This window comes from Dasypus novemcinctus, chromosome 18 (genome assembly GCF_030445035.2).
Source record: "Dasypus novemcinctus isolate mDasNov1 chromosome 18, mDasNov1.1.hap2, whole genome shotgun sequence".
NCBI lineage: Eukaryota > Metazoa > Chordata > Mammalia > Cingulata > Dasypodidae > Dasypus > Dasypus novemcinctus.
Genome location: NC_080690.1, coordinates 78145595 through 78165102, shown reverse-complemented (window position 1 = coordinate 78165102; position 19508 = coordinate 78145595). Strand labels below are relative to the sequence as shown.

At 58.4% G+C, this 19508-nt stretch overlaps 1 protein-coding gene across 2 annotated transcripts; it reads right to left on the bottom strand.

The window, feature by feature from the left end:
- Nucleotides 1-289: 289 nt before the first annotated feature.
- On the bottom strand, nucleotides 290-19382 carry PRPF31 (pre-mRNA processing factor 31). 2 transcript variants are annotated; one of them, XM_004456655.5, is made up of 14 exons: nucleotides 19210-19382; nucleotides 16334-16518; nucleotides 16148-16208; nucleotides 14232-14315; nucleotides 13606-13703; nucleotides 12980-13086; nucleotides 9228-9397; nucleotides 7672-7829; nucleotides 5425-5514; nucleotides 2821-2948; nucleotides 2664-2736; nucleotides 1742-1870; nucleotides 1542-1640; nucleotides 290-701 (listed from the first exon to the last, which is right to left on the bottom strand). In XM_004456655.5, the coding sequence occupies exons 2-14, from the start codon at nucleotides 16508-16510 to the stop codon at nucleotides 576-578; spliced, it is 1500 nt and encodes a 499-aa protein (XP_004456712.2). In that variant the 5' UTR covers nucleotides 16511-16518; nucleotides 19210-19382; the 3' UTR covers nucleotides 290-575. The 2 variants fall into 2 exon arrangements, with proteins under 2 accessions (XP_004456712.2, XP_023444054.2); XM_023588286.3 differs by having other exon boundaries at nucleotides 16285-16518; nucleotides 19210-19267.
- Between the last annotated feature and the right edge of the window lie 126 nt (nucleotides 19383-19508).

The window sequence follows — 19508 nt, the reverse complement described above, 5'->3', positions numbered from 1 at the left end:
CTCAGGATGGGTTCATCGGTGAGTGCAGTGCAGCACTTCCTGTGCTTCACCTCCTGTCCTCAGGGTGCAGGAGTGGTTATCGCCCCTGTAGAGGGAGGCCGCCTGCCAGACACGCCTGCCTTTTCAGTTGGGGCTTTTCTCTTCCTGGGACCCCACGGCGAGGGAGGGACAGGCCAAGGTTTGGCCCAGGTACCACCTGAGCCAGGCAGCACTCTTTCCTCTAAAACCCACAGCTCTGACTCCACCAGCTGCCCTGGGGTTGGACAATCAATCACCCCCCAAGGGCAGGTCCTGACAATGTGGTTTTAATTGTTTTCCCAAAAGTATCTGCTTACTGGGTTAAAAAAAAAAATTCAGGTATGTTGCGGATCACCCTTGCTCCCCAAATAGGCAGCAAGCTCAGTTCTCTGGGCGGCAGCCGCACCTTTCCCGGGGCCTCCCTGGGCAGTCCTGGAGCAGGGGCTGGGCTGAGGGGGGCAGGTCCTCACTGCCAGGCCTCCCAGCCCCGATCTCATTCCCTTCAAAAGGGCGCGGCCTCTGTATGCCTCGGGCAGGCGGCCACCCAGGGCAGCTCCTCAGGTGGACATGAGGCCGCTCTTCTCGCCCTTGACCTTGAGGAACTCGGCCATGCTGGAGAAGTACTTCTGGTTGGCCTCGGCCACCTTCTTCTCGGCAGCTTGTGGGTTCACGATCTCCAGGCCCTGAGCGAGAGAGGAAGGTGGGACAGCGGTGGGGGGAGGGCCTGGCCTCCAAGGACGGCCCCCTTCCCACCCAGTGAGGGAACCAGGCAACCTCCATGCTGACAAGGGACATGAGAATCCTTTCCCTGTGCCCACATCCCCACCTTCGGGGAGATCCTCTCTTCATTCAGTGGGCCCAGGAGGGGTGCACGTGGGCAACTGCTGGGCAACTGCACTTCCAGCAAGTTCCCTACGAGGCTCTAAAAGCACAGCCAACCCAGGTCTGTTTCCGGACAAGTATCACTCGCTGAGGTCCGGGAGCCGCCAGCGTTAGCCCCACCGCCGCCAGCGATGAGCTCTGGGTGCTGTTCCAGTGTTTCAACGCAGAGATTCCTGCTTTCTCACCAAGGCCTGTGTGGCCACAGCATGGAAACCGCCACCATCGCTGTCTCTTCAGCACTTACACCACATGTGCTACCCTGCCCACTTAGCCAGGACCTCTGCTGAGTGGGGGAACCTCAACGACCTGGGCAGAGGCTCAGAAAGGGGCCTGACCTGCTCGGGGTCACACAGGAGTGAGCGGCCGCGGTCAGCTGGACTCAGTCCTACAGTCTGGGTCTACCACACCCGGGGTCGCTGCCCCGGCCTCCTACTGCTGCTACCCTTCGGGGCTCACTCTGGGCCAGGAGCAGTGCTGAGCCTTTCTCTGTGCTTCACCTTACAGCAGCCCCGGAAGGGGGACGCGATTACACCCACTTTACAGGTACGAGGCCCAGCAGGGCAGTCACTGCCCCAGGGGTGTTCAGATGGTCGGGAATGCAGCCGGCCTGGGACCGAGGTGGGCAGTGGGGCGCGTGGTACCTGGAGTGGCGTGAAGGCCACGCTGGAGGCGGTCCCTGAGGAGCGGTCCCGGATGGTGGACTTGCCGCCGTATACCACGCTCTGCTTCTGCAGGGTGCGCTGCGGGGAGGGGGAGGCTGTGGTCTGGCTGGCTGCCCCCTGGGTGTCTGCCTCCACCCGCCGCCCTCTGCCCGCCGCCCTCTACCCGGGCTTGGCCATACCTGTAGCGTCTTGGAGATCCTGGCTTTGGTGGCCTCATTCACTTGCGTCTGCCGGACACGCCCACTGCCTGATTTGCCCAGGTGGCCCAGGCTGAAGCCCAGGTCCTCCTGGTAGGCGTCCTCCTCGATCTGGGGAGACATCCTGGCGTCAGGCTCAGTCGCCTCTCGACCAGGTGCAGCCCGAGCACTCACCCAGCCAGTTACCCACCACGGGGCTGCCCTGCACCAGGGTGGCCGGTATCTGCAGGGAGTCAGGTGTTGCTGCTCCTCGAGGAAGAGGCACTGAACAAGGCCTGTGCTTCCCAGTATGTGTATGTATGTGTGTGTGTGTGCTGCCCTGAACTGAACTGTGCCCCCACAAGGCCCTACCGTGTGTGTGTGTGTTGCCCTGAACTGAGTTGTGTCCCCGAGGACACGCTCAAATTCCAGCCTATGGGTATGAACTCGTTTGAAACGGGGCCTTTGAGGGTTCTATTAGGACAACGCCAAACTGGATGGGGGCTTCGCCCAGCTCCTCTCGGGAAGGAGGAGGTGGCGGAGGCAGAGGAGTTATGGATGGCGGGGAGCAGTGGCCAGGACACCGGGCCTTCAGAAGAAGCTGGGCCTGCCGACACCCTACCTGAGGCCTCCAGCCCCGGGACTGAGACAAGGGCCTCCTGTCAGAGCACCGGGGTCTGACTTGTTACAGCAGCCCTGGAAACTAAGGCACTGCCCTGGGGCTTCTAGGAGCCTGGGGCGGGGCACAGCTTATGGGGGTGGAGCTTATGTGGTAGGGGCGGGGCACACGGGGAGGGGCAGGGCTGGGGCGGGGCCTGCCGGACAGGGCGGGGGAGGGGGCGGGAGAGGGGGCAGGGGAGGGGGCAGGGGAGGGGGTAGGGGAGGGGGCAGGGGAGGGGGCGGCAGCCTGGCCGCAGGGCCTGACCTCTCCGAAGCTCATGCGATTGGCCTGCTTCCGGATCTCTGTCAGCCCCAGGCGCTCCTTCATCTTACGGTACCTGGGGCCAAGTGAGGAGTCGGTGGGAGGGTGCCAGCCTCTTTTCTTCCCGACCCCCACCCCGCTGGTCCCCCAGGCCCCTCACCGGCGGCCTCCTCGCTTCTTCCTCTGACCGTCCAGGGGCGCGGGCAGTGGCTTCACCTGCTTCACGGGCGGCGGCTCCTGCCACTTGTCAAACTTGCGCTCAATCTCATCCTTCAGCTCGTAGCCCACCTGGGGAAGGGAAAGAGGGGGGCCTCCTACAGCCACACAGGCCATCGGCTATCTGTCTGTCTATCCCCTCGAGGGCAGCCTTCCTGCCTCCTCTCTGTGCCCGGGGCAGCCCCATCCAGTCCCAAGGCTTGAAGTGCCGCCTGTGGCTGATGACTCCAGCTCAGGCCTTTCCCAGGAACACTGGACTTCAACCACAGCTGCCACTGGGCAGCTGGTATTAGCCGCCGCAATAACAGGCTGTTGGGGCTGAGTCACACCCACTACAAAAGGCACTTCAAGCCTCAGTCTGCTTGAAGGTGTGGTTAGTTAAGGTGAGACTTGATTCACACGACTGAAGCCCTTAGCAGAGGAAATCAGCAGAAACCAGAGGGGAGCACCCAGGAGAGGAGGCTCGCCGGACGCTGCAGACTCGAGGAGAAAGTATGGCTGTCGAGACCCTGACGTGGCCTTGCAGCCCCCAGAACCCACAGTAAATCCCTGCTCTTCCAGCCCACCAGAGTGGTATCTGCCACAGCAGCCCTGGCAAACGGAGACAAGGCCAGAGAGTCCTGCTCGGCTTCAGCCCTGGTTCTCTCCGCTCAGCTCCATTCTTGCCAGGGCTCGGGCCGAGCTCCCTGAGGCGGGCTGTTTCTCACCCACCACAAACCTTCAAGAGACCCTGAAGCGGACCCCTCACAGCCTCCATGGCAGCGAAGCTCTTGCCAGGGTTCATAAGGCTCTGCCGGTCAGCCCCGGCTCCCCCAGGGCCCCGCCCCAGGCTTGCCCCACTCCAGCCACGGGGCCTTGGCACCTACCGTTCCCTCTGCCCCTGACTTCACTCAGGCCCAGATGAAAACCTCACCTGCTCAGAGAAGGGCTCCTGCTTTATTTTTCTCCCTAGCATTTACCACCTCCAGATAAATTCCAGTCTTACCTAGTTGTGGCCTCCTCACCCTGCCCCCAAGCTATTAATGTGAAGCCCCGGAGGCAGGGCCTGTGTCTGTGTTACTCACTGCTGTATCCCCAGCACCTAGAACACGTACTTGTGGCAAATGTGCTGACAGAGGGAGGGAAGGAGGGAGAACAGACTGACAGCGTCTGAACACTGTGCCAGGCTGGGTGCTCGAAAATCACCAATGCACGGGAGGGAAAGCATATGTGCTTTCAAGGATGAAGCCCTCCAAGGAAGACGCAAGCTAACCGAGCAAGTTCTCAGACAAGGGCGAGTGCAGGCGAGGGGTGTGTCGGTGTGGTGGGCTAAGGCCACTCAGGGATGTCCACGCCAACCCAGAAACCTGTGCATGTGCCCCTGCCGCGGCAGAGTGGGCCCTGCCGAGTGCCTGGCTCAGTACCCGAGGCGAGAGGGCCCAGTGTCGGCACGAGGGTCCCCAGAGCAGCCCTGAGGACAGAGGACGTGGCTGCACGCAAGGGGCGCCAGCAGCCTCCGAGGCAAGGCAAGGCCGGAAAAGGGGTTCTCCCCGCAGCCTCGGAAGGAGGCGGCCCTGACCGGCAGCCTCGGCCCGGTGAGGCCCGCGTGGGGCTTCTGCCCTCCAGGGCGCCGGGGTGATAAACTGGTGGTGTTTTCAGCCACTAAGCTTGCGGTCATTAGCTACAACGGCCACAGGAAACGGACGCCACGGGGCGAGGGCAGCTGCCCTCTGCCGGAGTCGGGGAAGGCTTCCAAAGAAGGCGGCCTTTACGCTGAGGCCTAAAGCAGCTCAGCCTGCAGCAGGCAGGGAGGGGCAGTGCTGCCAGCGGCTCCACCAGCAGCACGAGGCCCGACAGAGAAGGACGCTTGTGGAGAGGCTGGTGCAGGAGCGAAGGGGAGCAGCAGGGACTCGGGGGCCCATCCTGTGCACTTGCGGAGCCTGGGAGCGCCCTCGCCTCCCTGGCCTGTCCTTGCCTGTCTGCCCGGCTGCCTCTCCCCACCCCTCCCAGGCCCTGGGGCAGGGCCAGCCTCACTGGCACCTCTGGGTGCCCACGCCCAGCACGCAGGAGGCTGCAGGGAGTGAGCCAGTGTGAACCCAGGCAATGCCTTTTTCCAGAAGCTGGGGGCGTCGGCTGTAAACTCCTGGGGGGGGGCGATGGAGCCCTCACGCCTGTCTGTACATGCCCCTCTGCCGTTGCCTCCCTGGGCCCTTAACACAGGCCCAGAGAGGGTCATTTGGTTGCTGTGCAAACACTTCTGCGCACCCACCACGTGCAGGCAAGGCTTCTAGTCCCAAGCAGCTCTTTGAATCCATGAGGATGAAATGAAATGAAAGCTCACTCCCTCAGTGGCCCCAGCCATATTCCAATGTGCAGCGGCCACGTGACGGAGCTGCCACATGGACGGCGCAGACGCAGAGCACACCAACCTCACAGAAGGTTCGCTCGGATGGCGCTGCCACACCCGGTGTCCCCAGACCACGCTGCTCCGTGGGGCGCCCCACGCCCACCCTGCAGCTCTGCACCCCCAGACAGAACGCAGGCCCGGGAGGCCAGGCTCCTGCCTTACCTTGCCCTCAGTGCTCTCGTGGAAGCTGTCCACGCGGGCTGCCAGCGTGCACTTGGCGGCCACCAGCCGGGCTGCTTTCCGTCGGAGATCCTGGAGCAGTGGAAGGGAAGGCAGCCTGTGTGAGCCGGACAGCCAGGCAGGCAGACAGACAGAAGGATCAGCCACAAGCAGCCACTTATCAAGTGCTGACTGGATCCTGGGGCCCCGGAAGGAGGCGCAACAGATCCAAAATCATCTCCAACGTCCAATGGCCTCGCTCTCAGCCCCACCTCATAGAAAGCTGAGGAAGAGGGGTGGGGGAAGCCACTTGCCCAGGATGCTGAGGCTAATAAGCCAACAGCAGAGCCCAGCTCGGGTGATGACAAAGCTCAGTGATGACAAGTGGCAGTGGGGACGTGGCCAGTGGGAGGCACCGGCTCAGCACATTCTAGAAGTGGCCCCAGAGTTGAGCACTTCCCACGGCCCACCTCCCTGAACAGCCAACACCAGGTGGGCTGTCATCATGGTCTCTGTCTTACAGAGAGGGAAACCAAGGCTCGGTGCAGGCCAGGCACTTGGGCAGGGTGACAGAGTTGGATGTTGTTGCAGCTGGGACTCCAACCTGGGCCTGTCCACAGTAGCCCACAGCGCTCTTCCCCTGAGAAGTGACGCCCCCGCAGCCTGCCCTGCAGGCCTGAGACACTTGTGGTCTGTGCCTGAACTCATTCTGGGACAGAGAGAAAAGGAAGCTCAAGATCAGGGGAAGGGGCCAGGAAAGTACAGGCACCACGGCCTGCGGTGTACTGTGGCCTGTAGGGCACCGTGGCCTGTGGAGTGCTGTGGCCTGCTGTGGACCATGGCCTGAGGAGCACCATGCCTGTGGAGTGCCGTGGCTCCCACAGCTGCTGAAACCCACACATCCCTCAGGCTGTGGGGCCAGGGCTGGACGGAGCGGCGCAGTGACAGGCCTGAAGCCAAGGGTCCTGGGCCCTCCACCAGGGATCAAACCCCACCCTTGCTCCTCCCACGTGTGTGGCCATGGGCAACCCGAGTCCCTTGGTCTCAGGTTCCCCTTCCGTGGGAGGGGCTGGCAGTGCCACCGCACAGCTCGGGGCTCGCCTGCTCGGCGTCGGCCCCCTCTGCCTCACCCTCCCGCTTGCCAGCCCACAGGGGGCAGGAGCTCGGTGGGCGGCCGCTCTCCGAGCCCCAGAAGCAGGCCAGGTTGGGAGGCTGGCCCGTCTGACCCTGGAGCCTGCTCTGGCTGCCCTTCCACTGTTCTCCCTGCCCACACACTAGCTGCCAGCAGAAGGCAGGAGACCACCAGAGTGGAGGTGGAGGGCACAGGACACCAAGGAGCCGGGAGCCTCAGCCCGGGCCAGGCTGCCTGATTCAGCGGCTGGACAGCCCGAGTGATCCTGGACAAGCCACTAGCTTTCCTATGCCTCAGTTTCCTCGACTGTAAAATACAAGAAGGACAGAAAAAAATAGCATCTACCTCAAAGGTGAGGATTCAGTGTGATCATGAAATATTTCCAAAATGTTAGCCGCCACTCTGCACATCAGCATTTGACCATTGCTGGTGAGAGTTACGTATTACTGTAATAACGTATCTTAGTAATTAACTATTACTGTCACTTTTCATCTACTTTTAAAAAACAAGCTCCTTTAAATAGACAACTTAATTGTATGACTACGCATGGAAGATCATTAACTAAAAAAGTATCCTAAAAAAAAAAAAAGGCGCGGAGCAGGTGTAGCTAGGGGTCTGGTGCCTGCTTCCCATGTACGAGGTCCTGGGTTCCATCCCTGGCACCTCCTAAAAACAAACAATTAATTAGAAGAAAACTTTAAAAAGGTAACTAGCAAAGTGAAAAAAGTCCGTCCACATATCACCAGAGATTATGTGATGCTCCACTGAACAGGAAGTGGGCCTGTGCTTTGGGAAATACCAAGATGGGGCATGTAAAGCCCGTAAGCCCCGACTGATAACAATTACAGTAACGAACGCCTGCTCCACGCCGGGCCTCGCCTGCAGAGTCCTTGCCACGGCCCACACAGCAGGCGCTGCTCCCCCTGCCCTGGAGACGAGGAGCCCGAGGCCGGGCTCACGCCAGGCCCGGATGCCAGGTGCCACCAGGACCCCAGCCCTGGTGGGCGGGCTCAGGCGTCCTTGTTCTGAAACCCGACACTGCCCCGTTCCCTGGCCTGGTCACGGTGTGCGCAGGCAGACGAGCAGAGGCTGCGTGGGCAGCGGGCGGCGGGGCTCACCGGAGGCAGGGACTGCACGATGTCGCTGTGGTAGACGTAGCCGGTGTGCGGCAGTACCGAGGTAGACGAGAAGCCAGACAGCGTCTTGCGCTGGGCCCCGAGGAGCATGATGTTGCAGGCGGGCATCTTGGAGAGGTTGGTCAGGCCGCCGGCCACCCCTGCAACGGGAGGCAGGCGGTCAGGAGGCACGCCGGGCCCACTGGGGGCTGTGCACCTGCGCCTGGATTCTCGGCTGGTCCCCGTGGCAGTGGCAGTCTGCGAGGGAGGAGACTGATGTGTCCCCTGTCACGGGGGACATTCAATAGAGGCTCAGGGAGGCTCAGGGAGGCGCAGCGACTCGCCTGTGGGTAACAGTGAGGAGGTGGCAGCCCGGAGGGGCCGACCAGAGTGTGCTAGGCCACCTGCCCTGCTGCGGGGCCACGCCTGCGAGTCCCCCGCCCCAGAGCCTCCTCAAGGACAGGGAAGGGATGTGAGCAGGGCAGAGGAACCGTAGGTAAATACTTCCACCACTCGTGCCAGGTCCCGCGCGGGGGCTTGGAGGGATCAAATGGTCTCTTCAAGCAAATGAATCCTCGAAACACACCTCAGACACACGCCCTGAGCTGTGGGAGGCAGGACAACGCCCCCTACAGACATCCACACCCCGGGACCTGTGATAGGTTTGCTTACACTGCAAAGGGGACTCTGCGGGTGGGCAAGAGTGTCCTGATTCTCTAGGTGGGAGGCCGGGGGATGTGGCAGGAGGGCCCGGCCTGTGCCACCGGCTTGGAGATGGAAGGAGGGGCTGCAGGCCAGGGCCAGGGTGGCCTTGGGAAGCTGAAGAGGCAGAGCCCCCAGAAGGAGCGTAGCCCCATGACACATGATTTGGCTCCCTGAGGCCTGTGTTGGGCTGCTGGCTTCCAAAACCATAAACAACAAACCAACAAACCATACTATTAAGATGCTGAGTTTGTGGCAACTCATTATAGCGGCAAATAGTAAACGAATACACGCCAGCAGCTACTGGAGAAAACCAAGCCAGGAAGTCGCTTGTCCAAGGACGTGAAACCAGGAAGGCAGGACGGGGGTCCATGTGCAGGCTTATCCTGCTCCGAAACCCCTACACTGTGACAGCACACATGCCTTCCACCAAGGCTGGGGTCGGGCGGGCTGAGAGCACCAGGCAGAGGGAGGGCCTGGCATGTGGTGCTCACCAGCACAGCACCTGCTGAGTGGAGAACACCGGCTCAAAGCTCCGCCTCTGCTGCCCCCCCCTCCCCCCGGCCACCGCAGGCTGCTGAGAGCTGGGAACTGCCTGTCTGCTGCCAGCGGAGCCCCCACTCTTTCACCCACACTGCCTCCTTCCCGACAGCCACCTGGCCCCCAGCTCTGCTGAGGACTCGGGAACCGACAGGGCCAGGGTTTCGAGCCTTTGCCTGTCTGCGTGGGGAGCAGGCTGGTTCCACCCGGCATGTCAGGCAGGTGATGGCGGGGAGGAAGAGACGTGCTGGTTCGTTGGGTGCCAAGTGCCCCCCTCGCCAGCGCGGCGCAGCCAGCCAGTGCGCCCCAGCCCTCACCCATAATCTTGGCGGCAGTGGATGCGCCGATGATGATGGAGAGGTTGGGCGCGATGAAGGACATGCGGGACTCCACGTACTCGTAGATGCGGTGCTTGGAGGCATTCAGCTCCAGTGCCATGTCGCAGGCCTCCTCCAGCCGCTCCAGCTCCTCCTCCGACAGCTGCTGCCTGCAAGGGGTCGGGCGAGGGTGGAACAGAGCCTGGCCCCTCCTGGGGATCCCATCTGACTGCTGCAAGACCCCATCCTCTGTGCATGCATGCGTGCAGCTTCAGGGCAATTCCGAGGCCCTGCAGTCCCATGGCCTGACGCAAGGACTGCGGGAACCGTCCTCCTCGCCCAGCACCAGCCTCGCTGCCCGGGGCCAGGGAAGGAGTCCAGTCCTCCGCTACAGAGAGGGGAAGGCTCCTGCCCAGGCCACACTGCAAGCGGTGTCCCAGCCTGGAGCCTGGACAGGGGTCTCTGGCGTCCCCAGGATGGGTGGCTGGCCCCATACGCAGGCCTGCTGGCTGCAGCCTCTGCTCCTAAGTGGGCAGGCAGGATGCTCTGCCGTCAAGAGGCGCGGCATTGCCCCTGAAGAGGCCGTGGGGTGAGGTTGTGAGGAGCAGCGCCTCTTGTGGCCCTGCCAACGGTGAACGCTGAGCGACACCATGGACCTCAGTCCCCAGTACAGTAACAAAAACAAGCTCCCACAGACGGTAACAAACGTTCCACACCAACGCGAGGTGTTAGCAACAGATGGTATATGGGAAGCCTATTGTCTACTGTTCTGTAAACCCACAATTTCTCTAAAAACGGGGGGGTGGAAAAGGGCAACGGCTCTGCCCAGGGCCCAGCTTCATCCCTTAGAGCCGGGGCCGCACCTCTGGTTCGGGGCCTCTTGGGGGTCACAGGGAAAATGGGGCTGGCATCGTGGGCTGCAGTGAGGATTGAGTCGACGTGTGTCAGGGGGTCTCAACTGGGGTGACTCTGCCCCAGGGGACACTAGGCAAGGTCTGGAGACAGTTCTGGTTGTCACAAGTGGGGGGTGGGGGCCAGGGATGCTGCTAAGCCCCCCACAATGCACAGGGCGGTCCCCACAGCAAAGCATCAGCCGGCCCCAAACGTCAGTCGTGCCTGATGTGAGCGCAGTAGGCACGTACCGTTTGTCGTGGGGTCTGCCCAGGCACCCTATTTAAAATCAACACCACTTCCTCAACACCTGGAACTCCCCAGCTCCTGTCCCTACCATTTATTTTGGCATTCATTGGTATCTAACACACTACACGCTCTACTCGCTTTTTTTCCCGTCAGAACATAACTTTCACGAGGCAGGAGCTATTGGGAAGTTGGCTGTCTTACCCCAGAGCCTAGAACAGGACAAACCTGGCACACAGCGCATTCTCAAGGAACGGCTATTGAAGGAATAAACGCGCTCATTCATCCTGTCAGCCACACCTTAGCTACCCTGGGCACAGCGAGCAGCATCACTGCACCTGGTCCCTCACCTGTCAGCCTAACAGCAGGCGCCCAGGCCGTGCCAGCACCCTGTCGCTGTGCTGGGCGCCTTCTGCCCATGCCCTCGCCGAGTCATCGCTGCGGCCCAGCCAAGCCCTTGCCAGTCTTAGGCCTCTGCACTTGTTCCCTCCTCCTGGAACACACTCCCCCGGCTCCCCCACGGCTCCTTCCCACCCTTTGGGTCTCAGCCTTGCCGACCGCACAGGCCCTTTGCGCGGTGGGCTTGTTTTCCTCAGAGCACACTCTGCGAGCTGCAAGCAGCTGTCTGTTCACTGGCCTCTGCGTGTTCAGCCTGCTTCCTGCACTCGACTGGCAGCCCCAGGGGGGGTTGGCCTCCGTCTCTGAGGGTGGCCTGCCCAGCATGTCCCAGCTCACAGCAGGACTAGACGAGCACCTACAGCGTAGACTACTGTCATTGCCATTTTTCAAAGGGGAATCTGAGGTCCGCAGGTCACAGGCTGGTATGACAGAGCTGGGATGTGAACTCCAGGCCTCTGCATCCCAAAGCCATGCTGCTCCCTCCCCTCACTCAGTCACCCCCATGCACACCCCAGTCCACGCAAAGGGGGTGTTCTATCAAGCCCACTGGATGGGCCCATCATGGAGGCTCAGAAGGGGCTGGGAAGGGCTCCAGGTCTCCCACGGAGGCAGTGGTGAGGAAGGCCCTCACTGAAAAGCGTGGGACCTGCCTGAGGCCGTGTCACTTCACCAGGCGGCAGCCCGACCCACTCTGGGTAGAAGCCTCTGCTCTGCACTCCCACACGCGCCACGCCCTGCCCTCTCCGACACACACGCCCTTCTGCCCTGGAACAGCGTGTCCACTTTCCCCCCAGACAGGAGCTCGGAGAGGGGAGGGGCCACCTCTGTGCTGTCATTTCCTGTCACCCCATCCTCGGAGCAGTGTCCAGCGCACATCCGGTGCTCCACGGACACGTCAGTGACTGGGGTGCGAGTCGCATGAACCTCCACCCACGGGCTCTCCTGGGGGCTTTCGAGCATGTCCTGCTCTCAGACACGTGCAGGCCCAAGGCCAGGTGGGCCTCAAGGCACTGCTGTGCGCTTCGGACGACACACATCGACATGGGCCCTGGCTGCCCGTGTGCCCCTGACCGACCGTCCAAGCCCTGATGTGCAGCAGACCCCTGAGCTACTGGGGGGCTGATGGCGCAGGGGTGGGCTGCGATTTTAAAAGAGGGGGGCAGGGAAGATCTCTCAACTAGGTGAGGGGACTCAGGAGGTGAGGAAGCCAGGGAAGGGGCCCAGCATCCCAGGCAGAAGAAGCAACAGAGGTGAAAGCTTTCGGGCAGGAGCCGCCTGGCACCCAGCAGGGGCCGCGCTCATTCGCCTGCGCCCTGACCATGCCATGCATCCAGGCCCACTCACAGCCACCCTCCAGATGCCCGCTGGGTGACCACAATGCACCCGGCTCTGCCTCAGGCACACGGGAGACAGCACTGAACCATTCATGAAATCACTGTCCTCATGGAAGCTTTCCCGGGGTGGGGGAGACACACAAGGCACAAACCTTCTAGTTATGAGGTTGCTCTCTGACTTACCCCCTCACACTCCAGGCTCCTCTGGAGCAGGATGGGCTCCTTACAGCCCGTGGGGGCCCTAGAGCCTGGTATGTAAGAAAGGACTTCACCTAGAGTGATTACAACTGAAAATGGGAGGATTGCATCCAGCATCCAGGTGGAATCTGACCCTCCTCTTGACATAGAGGTGCAATGGACACAACCAATCCAATGTCCACATAGAAGAGGTGGCATTGGATTGGGAAAAGTGGACATAATGGACAAAGGGTATGGGGAAAGGCAGGAAGAGATGAGAGGTGGAGGCGTCTTCGGGACATGGAGCTGCCCTGGATGGTGCTTCAGAGGTAATCACCGGACATTGTAAATCCTCACAGGGCCCACTAGGTGGAATGGAGGAGAGTATGGGCCATGATGTGAACCAATGTATATGAGGTGCAGAGGTGCCCAAAGATGTACTTACCAAATCCAATGGATGTGTCATGATGATGGGAACGAGTGTTGTTGGGGGGGGGGAGAGGGGGGGTGGGGGATGGGGTTGAATGGGACCTCACATATATATTTTTAATGTAATATTATTACAAAGTCAATAAAAAATAAAAAAATTATAAAAAAAAAAAAAAAAAAAAAAAGAAAGGACTTCAACTGTCCCCCCAAGACAGAGACCTGTGCCACTGGGACCCCAAGATCATCTTCTGTCCAGGGGCCTGAGATCGGACCTACCCCTGGGTGGTGGAGGCGGTGACACTGACTACCATGATGGTGGCGTTGGTCAGGATCTGTTGCAGGTTCTCGTTGTTCTTGCACTTGTCCAGGCTGTTGCCCAGCTCCTGCGGGAGAGAATGGAAGGGGGCAAGGAGACCCAGGAAGGCCCTAGAACCTCTTTCCAGCACCCACTCGGGGCTCTTCTTGGGGGCACAGGGAAAGTTGGGGACGGTACGTGGGGTGCTGCCCCGCCCCTTTCCAGGTCCCAGATCTTCACGGCTCAAAGCACCAGCTGACCCGGAAGTGGAAGCAAGCAGAAAGGTCCTGCTGGAGGAACCCCATCTTCCCCAGGCAGGCTCTGGCCCCTTCCCAGGAGAGTGGAGGGGGCGGAGGGCGGTGAGCAAGTCCCGCCCAGGCTCCGCCCCTCCACGAGGAAGGCTGCTCCTGCTCCCCAGCACCTGGGCATCCAGGAGGGCGAGGCCAGGCCTCCAGCACCGTTCAGGCCAGCTCGCGTGCCCACCTCTTGTTCCCAGCCCTTCCCAACGGGCACGTTCCTGCCGGAGGCTGAGCAAGGGCAGCCTTCTCCCTCAGACTGGGGATGGAGAAGCCGAGGCTCTTCTCCAGCCCCCGCCCCCACCACTCACCTTGACTGTGCGGATGTAATCCAGGGCGTTGGGGACCAGGGACTCCAGCTCAGGGAACCGCTTTGAGTATTTGTCCCGGATGAACTTATGGATGATGTCTAAGTGGACCGAGAGGGGGGTGTTGGAGGAGGGGGGCAGCCTGCTGCTCACCCCAAGTATCCATTTCCCCTTCTTCCTTTAGTGCCCGGACCCTGCATCAAGGCCCCCTCCCGGCTGCCCGAGGCTCAGTGTGGCCATGGGTTAGTTCTGGTCTAAGATGTGCGCTGCAGTGACCTGTGCAGCTTCCAGATCATGCCCTTGAAGAACTGTGCCCTCCTCCTCCCTCCCTCGGCCCTGTCTGGCCAGTGGTGCTGTGTAGGGGACGGCAGGAGGAACGAAGTAGGAGCAACCTGGGAACTGGTCTGCTCACACAGACCTTCACAGGAGAGGGGAGCAAGCTTCCTTCCCATGGAAGCCACTGCTCCATCAGACGGCCGGGGTCCTGACTAATTCGAGGGCTTTGGGGCAGAGTGTCCTGAAGTAGTGCTGAGACCAAAGAGGACCGAGGGATGGAGCAAGGCCCAAGGAGGAAGGCGCAAGGCTCCTGCCTCTCCCTCCTGAGGGCGCCAGGCGGGCCGCGCACTCACTCAGTTCGTTCTCAATCTCCACGGTCAGGTTGTTGGCATCCACGATGACGCGGTACTCAGGGGCCGCCTCCACCGGGCCCATCACTGTAGGGTGAGAAACAGCCTGGGTGGGGTGGCCCGTCTGGACAGCCTCCCCAACCAGGCCCCACAGATGGGGGAGACGGGGAGTGGGAAAGAGGGGCCCACACCCCATGCTCCCACCGCCAAGTTCTCTCCTGTCTTCGAGGCAAGCCCCCTTTCGGCCCCCCCTTTTCCTGGAGCAAAGCCCTCCACGGCTCCCCCCTCCCTAAAGTACAGACCAAGCTCCTCCAGAACGGAGGCCCTGTGGGGACAGGTGCTCTTGGCTTCCCGAGGCCACTGCCCGGTGCCCAGGGTGGTGCCTGGCACACTGGAGCTGCTCCAGCACACTGGAGTATCTGTCGACACACCAACTTCCCCTGGTCGCCCCGTCGCTCACCACAACCCCCTCCAGGACCCCCCAGCGCTCTGGACACACAAAGCTCTTCCACTCCTGCTGGCCTCTTCCTGGAACGTCCCTTCCTCGTGTCTTTTTCTAGAAAACTACTGCTCATGCTTGACTAACTTTATCCACAGCCCCCCAGGGAGGCAGACATTAGATCAGACCAATTTTGCAGAGAAAGAAAACAGAGGACACTGCCTGATGTCCCAGAGCATGGACCTGGCAGTGGCTCCAGGGTCTGTGCTCTTGTCTGAGATGCTCATATGCCGCCAAGTCCTTCGGCTCCCGAGGGCAAGGAGGGACCCTCCCCTTCCTTGTACTCCTGCGGCCCCTGTGCCACCCGTTTTGAGCTGTTTCAGTCTCCCTGGTGTCACAGGTCTGACTCGCAATCCAAGCCTGGCCAAAGGAGGCCTCAGGAAATGCCCTTTACCTGGATCGAGAAATGCCAGCCTGACACCTAAAACCCTGCAGAACCCAGTGCCTTCTCAGCCTCCCCTTGCCACTCACACCTGAGTCTCTGTCCATGCAGTCCTTCTTCCCCAGGCATGCCTCCGCCCTCTTTTGCCCGGCACATGTATTCAAGTTTCACCATCCAGGTCAGGGGTGAATGCTTCCCTGAGCCGAGGCAGGGCCAGCCAGCCCCTCTCCTGACTCCCAAGTATCCTAAGTTGCCTCCATCCCAGCAGGCAGCACCAATAGCCACCTGGGACCTGGCCTGTCTCTTCCAAGGAACCCCAAGCATTTGGAGAGCAGTGACCTGGGCTATTTGACCGGGTCCCCACAGCTGAGCACAGGGCCAGGCTCACAGGGGATGCCAGGAAAAGCTTAAATAAAGGAAGGAAAGAATGTCTTGCTGAAACTCTACTCTGACTACATCAACAACCTCCCACGGCTTCCTGCTGTCCACAAATTCTATCCCCGAGCCTCACCTTGGCAAGTAAGATGGATCTCTTAAGAGCTGGGCTGAGTATTCAAGAGATAACCCACAGGAGGTTTTAGGTGAAGCTTTAATAAATATTATTTGCTTTTACGATAACTTTTGTTTACCAAATGACACAAGTTTTCCATTCATAGTAACAGTAAGTTTCCTTCTTAAATAAATTTAAGAAAGAAAGCCAGTTGATTTAAATAAATGTTAAATAATAATAGGACTAGCGGTTTATAGATATGGCAAAAACCCTGAAACTGGCTAGGTGAGTCACTGAAGCTGGGGAAATCCTGCAGAAATCCTGGGAAGCAATCAGCAAGCGCCCAGCACAGAGGGAACACTTAAGACATGTCAGCTTTATAAGGTAATGTATTTTGAGGGGAGGAAGGCAGTGGGTTGGGATGGAAGAGAAGATGAAGGCTTCAGAGATGGCGGAGCGGGAGACAGAACTGCTTTGAAGCCACAAGCAGCCACAGAGCCAAGGGGCTTGATGGGAGATCAGACAGGGTGGGGGTGGGAGAAGAGTACCTTCTGAAGCTTTGGCTTGCTTGCTGATATACTCCTCAATCTTCATCATAATTTCAGCAAACTGTTGGGAAGGAGAATGGGGTCAGTACCCAGGAATCCTCCACTAGAACCACTGATGCCCCCCCCCCCACTCCCACCTTTCTGGAAGCTTCTTTACAACCGCCTGCTTGGCTCGGACCCTCTCACCATCTTGCTGTCCCATAGTTTGGCAATGCTCTTGACCGAATCCCCAGAAAGATCCAGCTGTGTTTCCTCCTGCACATCCTCGATCGCTGGCTCCTCTTCTTCCTCCCCATAGCTTCCTCCTTCCTCCTCTTCAGCCGCCTCCTCGAGGTCAGCCAAGAGCTCATCTGCCAGAGACATCCTGAGGCCTGAGGGGAAGGAAAGGAGGGGTCCCTAGAACTGGGCCCTAACCACTGCCAGCAGGGGCTCCTCCCCCACAGGCCCTGTTCCTTCTCTATCTCCCTCACCAGCATGAGGGCTCCTCAAGAGCAGGTATTTTTGTCTGTTTTGTTCACTAAGGCATCTCCAGCTGTTTACCGTGCCTGGCACATAACAGGCACTCAATTCGTTCTGGCAAACAAATGGGTGAACAAATCTCCGAGAACCCACATGGTCTCTAGCCATAGCCGACACCACCTACCCACTCACACTCACCTCACTAAGACTCACCAGACTCATCAACCATTGCCTTGCCAAGACTAAAAAGATGAAACCAATTCCCACCCCAATCAAGATGGCTGAGTGAGATGCTTCAAGGCTCTGTGCCCACACAAGAAGCTTTGAACCACCACCAAGAACTGGCAGAAACGCCTTTCTCAAAGTTCCGGAAAACAGTTAAAGGATTGCAGTAACAGGGCGATGGTTGAATCAAGAAATAGGTTACTTGGATGGAGCAGAGGCAACCCTAGTGCACATCCTGGGAGCATCTATATGTGACCCAATCTGCCTGGTGGTGGCCTGAGGAACTTGCTGTCCCAGAACCTGCCGTGCATGCAGAAGGCAGCTCAGAGAACACTCTCACAGAACACTGTGGGAGAGTATTCAAGTGGCTGTCTGGTGCAAGGGCTGGCTGGCAGTAGGACATGCAGTGCCTGGGACCACGATGAAGCTGTTTCCCAGGAAGAGGGGACATTCAGAACCATGTAAACAGAATTTCTAGGGCTACCTGCAGATAGTCTCATCTAAAATATTAATAAAGAGGCTGCAAACTCCAATGAGGTCGGGTGGGAGCACAAGCAAATGAAGGAGCCTGGTGGCTGGACAATAGGGAGGAGTGGACACTACAGAACTAGAGAACTTATGCCCAGTGTCAAGGTGCTACCACTGCTCAGCTGCAGACATGCCTTATCAGTGGGAATGTAGGCACCATGTTGCCAGGTTTTCTAACATTTTCAAGAGGAGCAAAATTCAGATTTTTATATGAAATAGCCCAGTTTGAAATTTTTATTATTTAAATGAATTAAAATGACAAAAATACCACAGCACATTCAAAACCAAATAGGCTATTACGGGTCAGATTTGGCCCTGGAGCTGCTGGTTTGAGACTTCTAGATATCTAGTTGTCTCTAGAAGATCAGTTTCTGCTTACATCCTCTGTTCTTTCTAAAATGTAATGCCCTTTTCTACTCACTTCTCTCTGTAACAGATTTTCACTGTAAATGTCCCCTTTATAATCTCATACATGCCTTTCTCTAACACTTCTCCTCACTCCCATTTCTGAGAAAGACCCAGCTTCCGTTCTTTATGGATATAACCCTCTCCCATATATAAGACTCAATTTCTGTTCATACCCTCTCTTCTCTATTTACTTCCCACTAAACTGTGTTATAAAACTAGGAACCATGTCTGTCTTGTTCATTACAATATCCCCTATATTCCCGGAATGTGTGGCGCACAGTAGGTGCTAAAGAAGTATTTGCTGGGGAGTGGCTGTAGCTCAGTGGTTTGAATGCCTGCTTCCTATGTATGAAATCCCAGGTTGAATCCCCAGTACCTCTATTTTTCAAAAAAAGTACTATTTAAACAATTGAACAATTTTATAATTTTATTTAATCCTAGTAACCATCACATTATGGTTCTCATTCTCCAAGTCTTTGAGGATATTACTTTTTTTTAAAGATATATTTTATTTCTCCCCACCCCCTCGTTGTTGTTTGCATTTGCTGTGTCTGTCCGTTGTGTGCTGGTCTTCTTTTTAGGAGGTACCAGAACCGAAACCAGGACCTTCCATGTGGTAGGCAGGAACTCAATTGCTTGAGCCACCTCTACCCTGAAATACTAATTTTTTCATCCTTCAGGTAGAGGTATAAACATCATTTCTTGCCTAGACCCCAGATTAGATCCTGTTTACGCATTTTATGAATGCTTCAGTTCTCCACAGCATTTTACACACTTAAGAGTCTTTAAATTTCTGTTTAGTGCCTGTCTTCCCCATTAAGCTGAAAACAAAACGGGCGCCTGCCGTGCTCCTTGCATGCATCTCTCTATCCCCAGGGCACAGCACTTGGAACATTGGAAGTACTCAAATAAAATCCAAACACGGACCTCACTTGCTTGCCGCCAATCTTTCCATCTCCACCTCCTTACCACGCCCCCCCCCCATGACCCTGCTCACAATTCTTTAGCTTACCAACTTCTTCCCACCTTAGGGACTTCGTACTAGCAGTCCCCTCTGCCTAAAATGGCTATACCCCTCACTCTTTACTGGTCTAACTCAGCTGATACTACACCTCCCAGACCCACGCACCCCCACGCATCAGGCTGCTCTGCGAAATACGTCCCGCATTCCCTCTGTGTGGTTTCCTAAGGCTCTACACACGTTTGTGATGATTTCAGTAATAACCTGATGAATCTGCCTCCCTAGGCGCTAATCAAAGCTCGAGGAGGGCAGGCAACAATTTTTCCTCCCGCTCCATCCCCGAGGCATAACATTGTAGGAACACACGAAGGCCTTCGGGTAAGTGAGCCGACCAATCGACAAGGACGTGCCTGCTCCTCACACTCCGTTACCGAGATCTACAAACGCGGCCCCCGCTATCCCCTCTGTTCCCCACACTCACCGTTCCCTTCCTCGCACTACGGTTTCCGAGAGAGTAGCTTCCCACGAGCGGCCAGCGCTCACTGATGACGTCTCCCACGCGCGCCGCCCACGAGCGCAAAGCTGCGCTCTGATTGGCCAGCGTTCCGCGACGACCCAGACGCCTTGGAACAACAACTTTATTAGCACTTTTGGTGGGCGCAGAAGGGCTAGAGCAGGAAAGCCGAAAGGGTATTTCGCGGCTCACTGCCCGCGGTGGCTTGGGCCTGGCAAGTGGAGGGTCGCCGTGGCCGAACGACAGGGCGTCGAAGCAGGAATGAA

Coding starts and splice junctions, on each gene's coding strand:
- PRPF31 (XM_004456655.5), bottom strand. CDS start 16,510: ATGTCTCTGGCAGATGAGCTCTTGGCTGACCTCGAGGAGGCGGCTGAA. Junction 13,704..14,231: donor GGAGATTGAGAACGAACTGA/GTGAGTGCGCGG, acceptor CGGTCCACTTAG/ACATCATCCATAAGTTCATC. Junction 5,515..7,671: donor TCGTGCAGTCCCTGCCTCCG/GTGAGCCCCGCC, acceptor CCACTGCTCCAG/GATCTCCGACGGAAAGCAGC.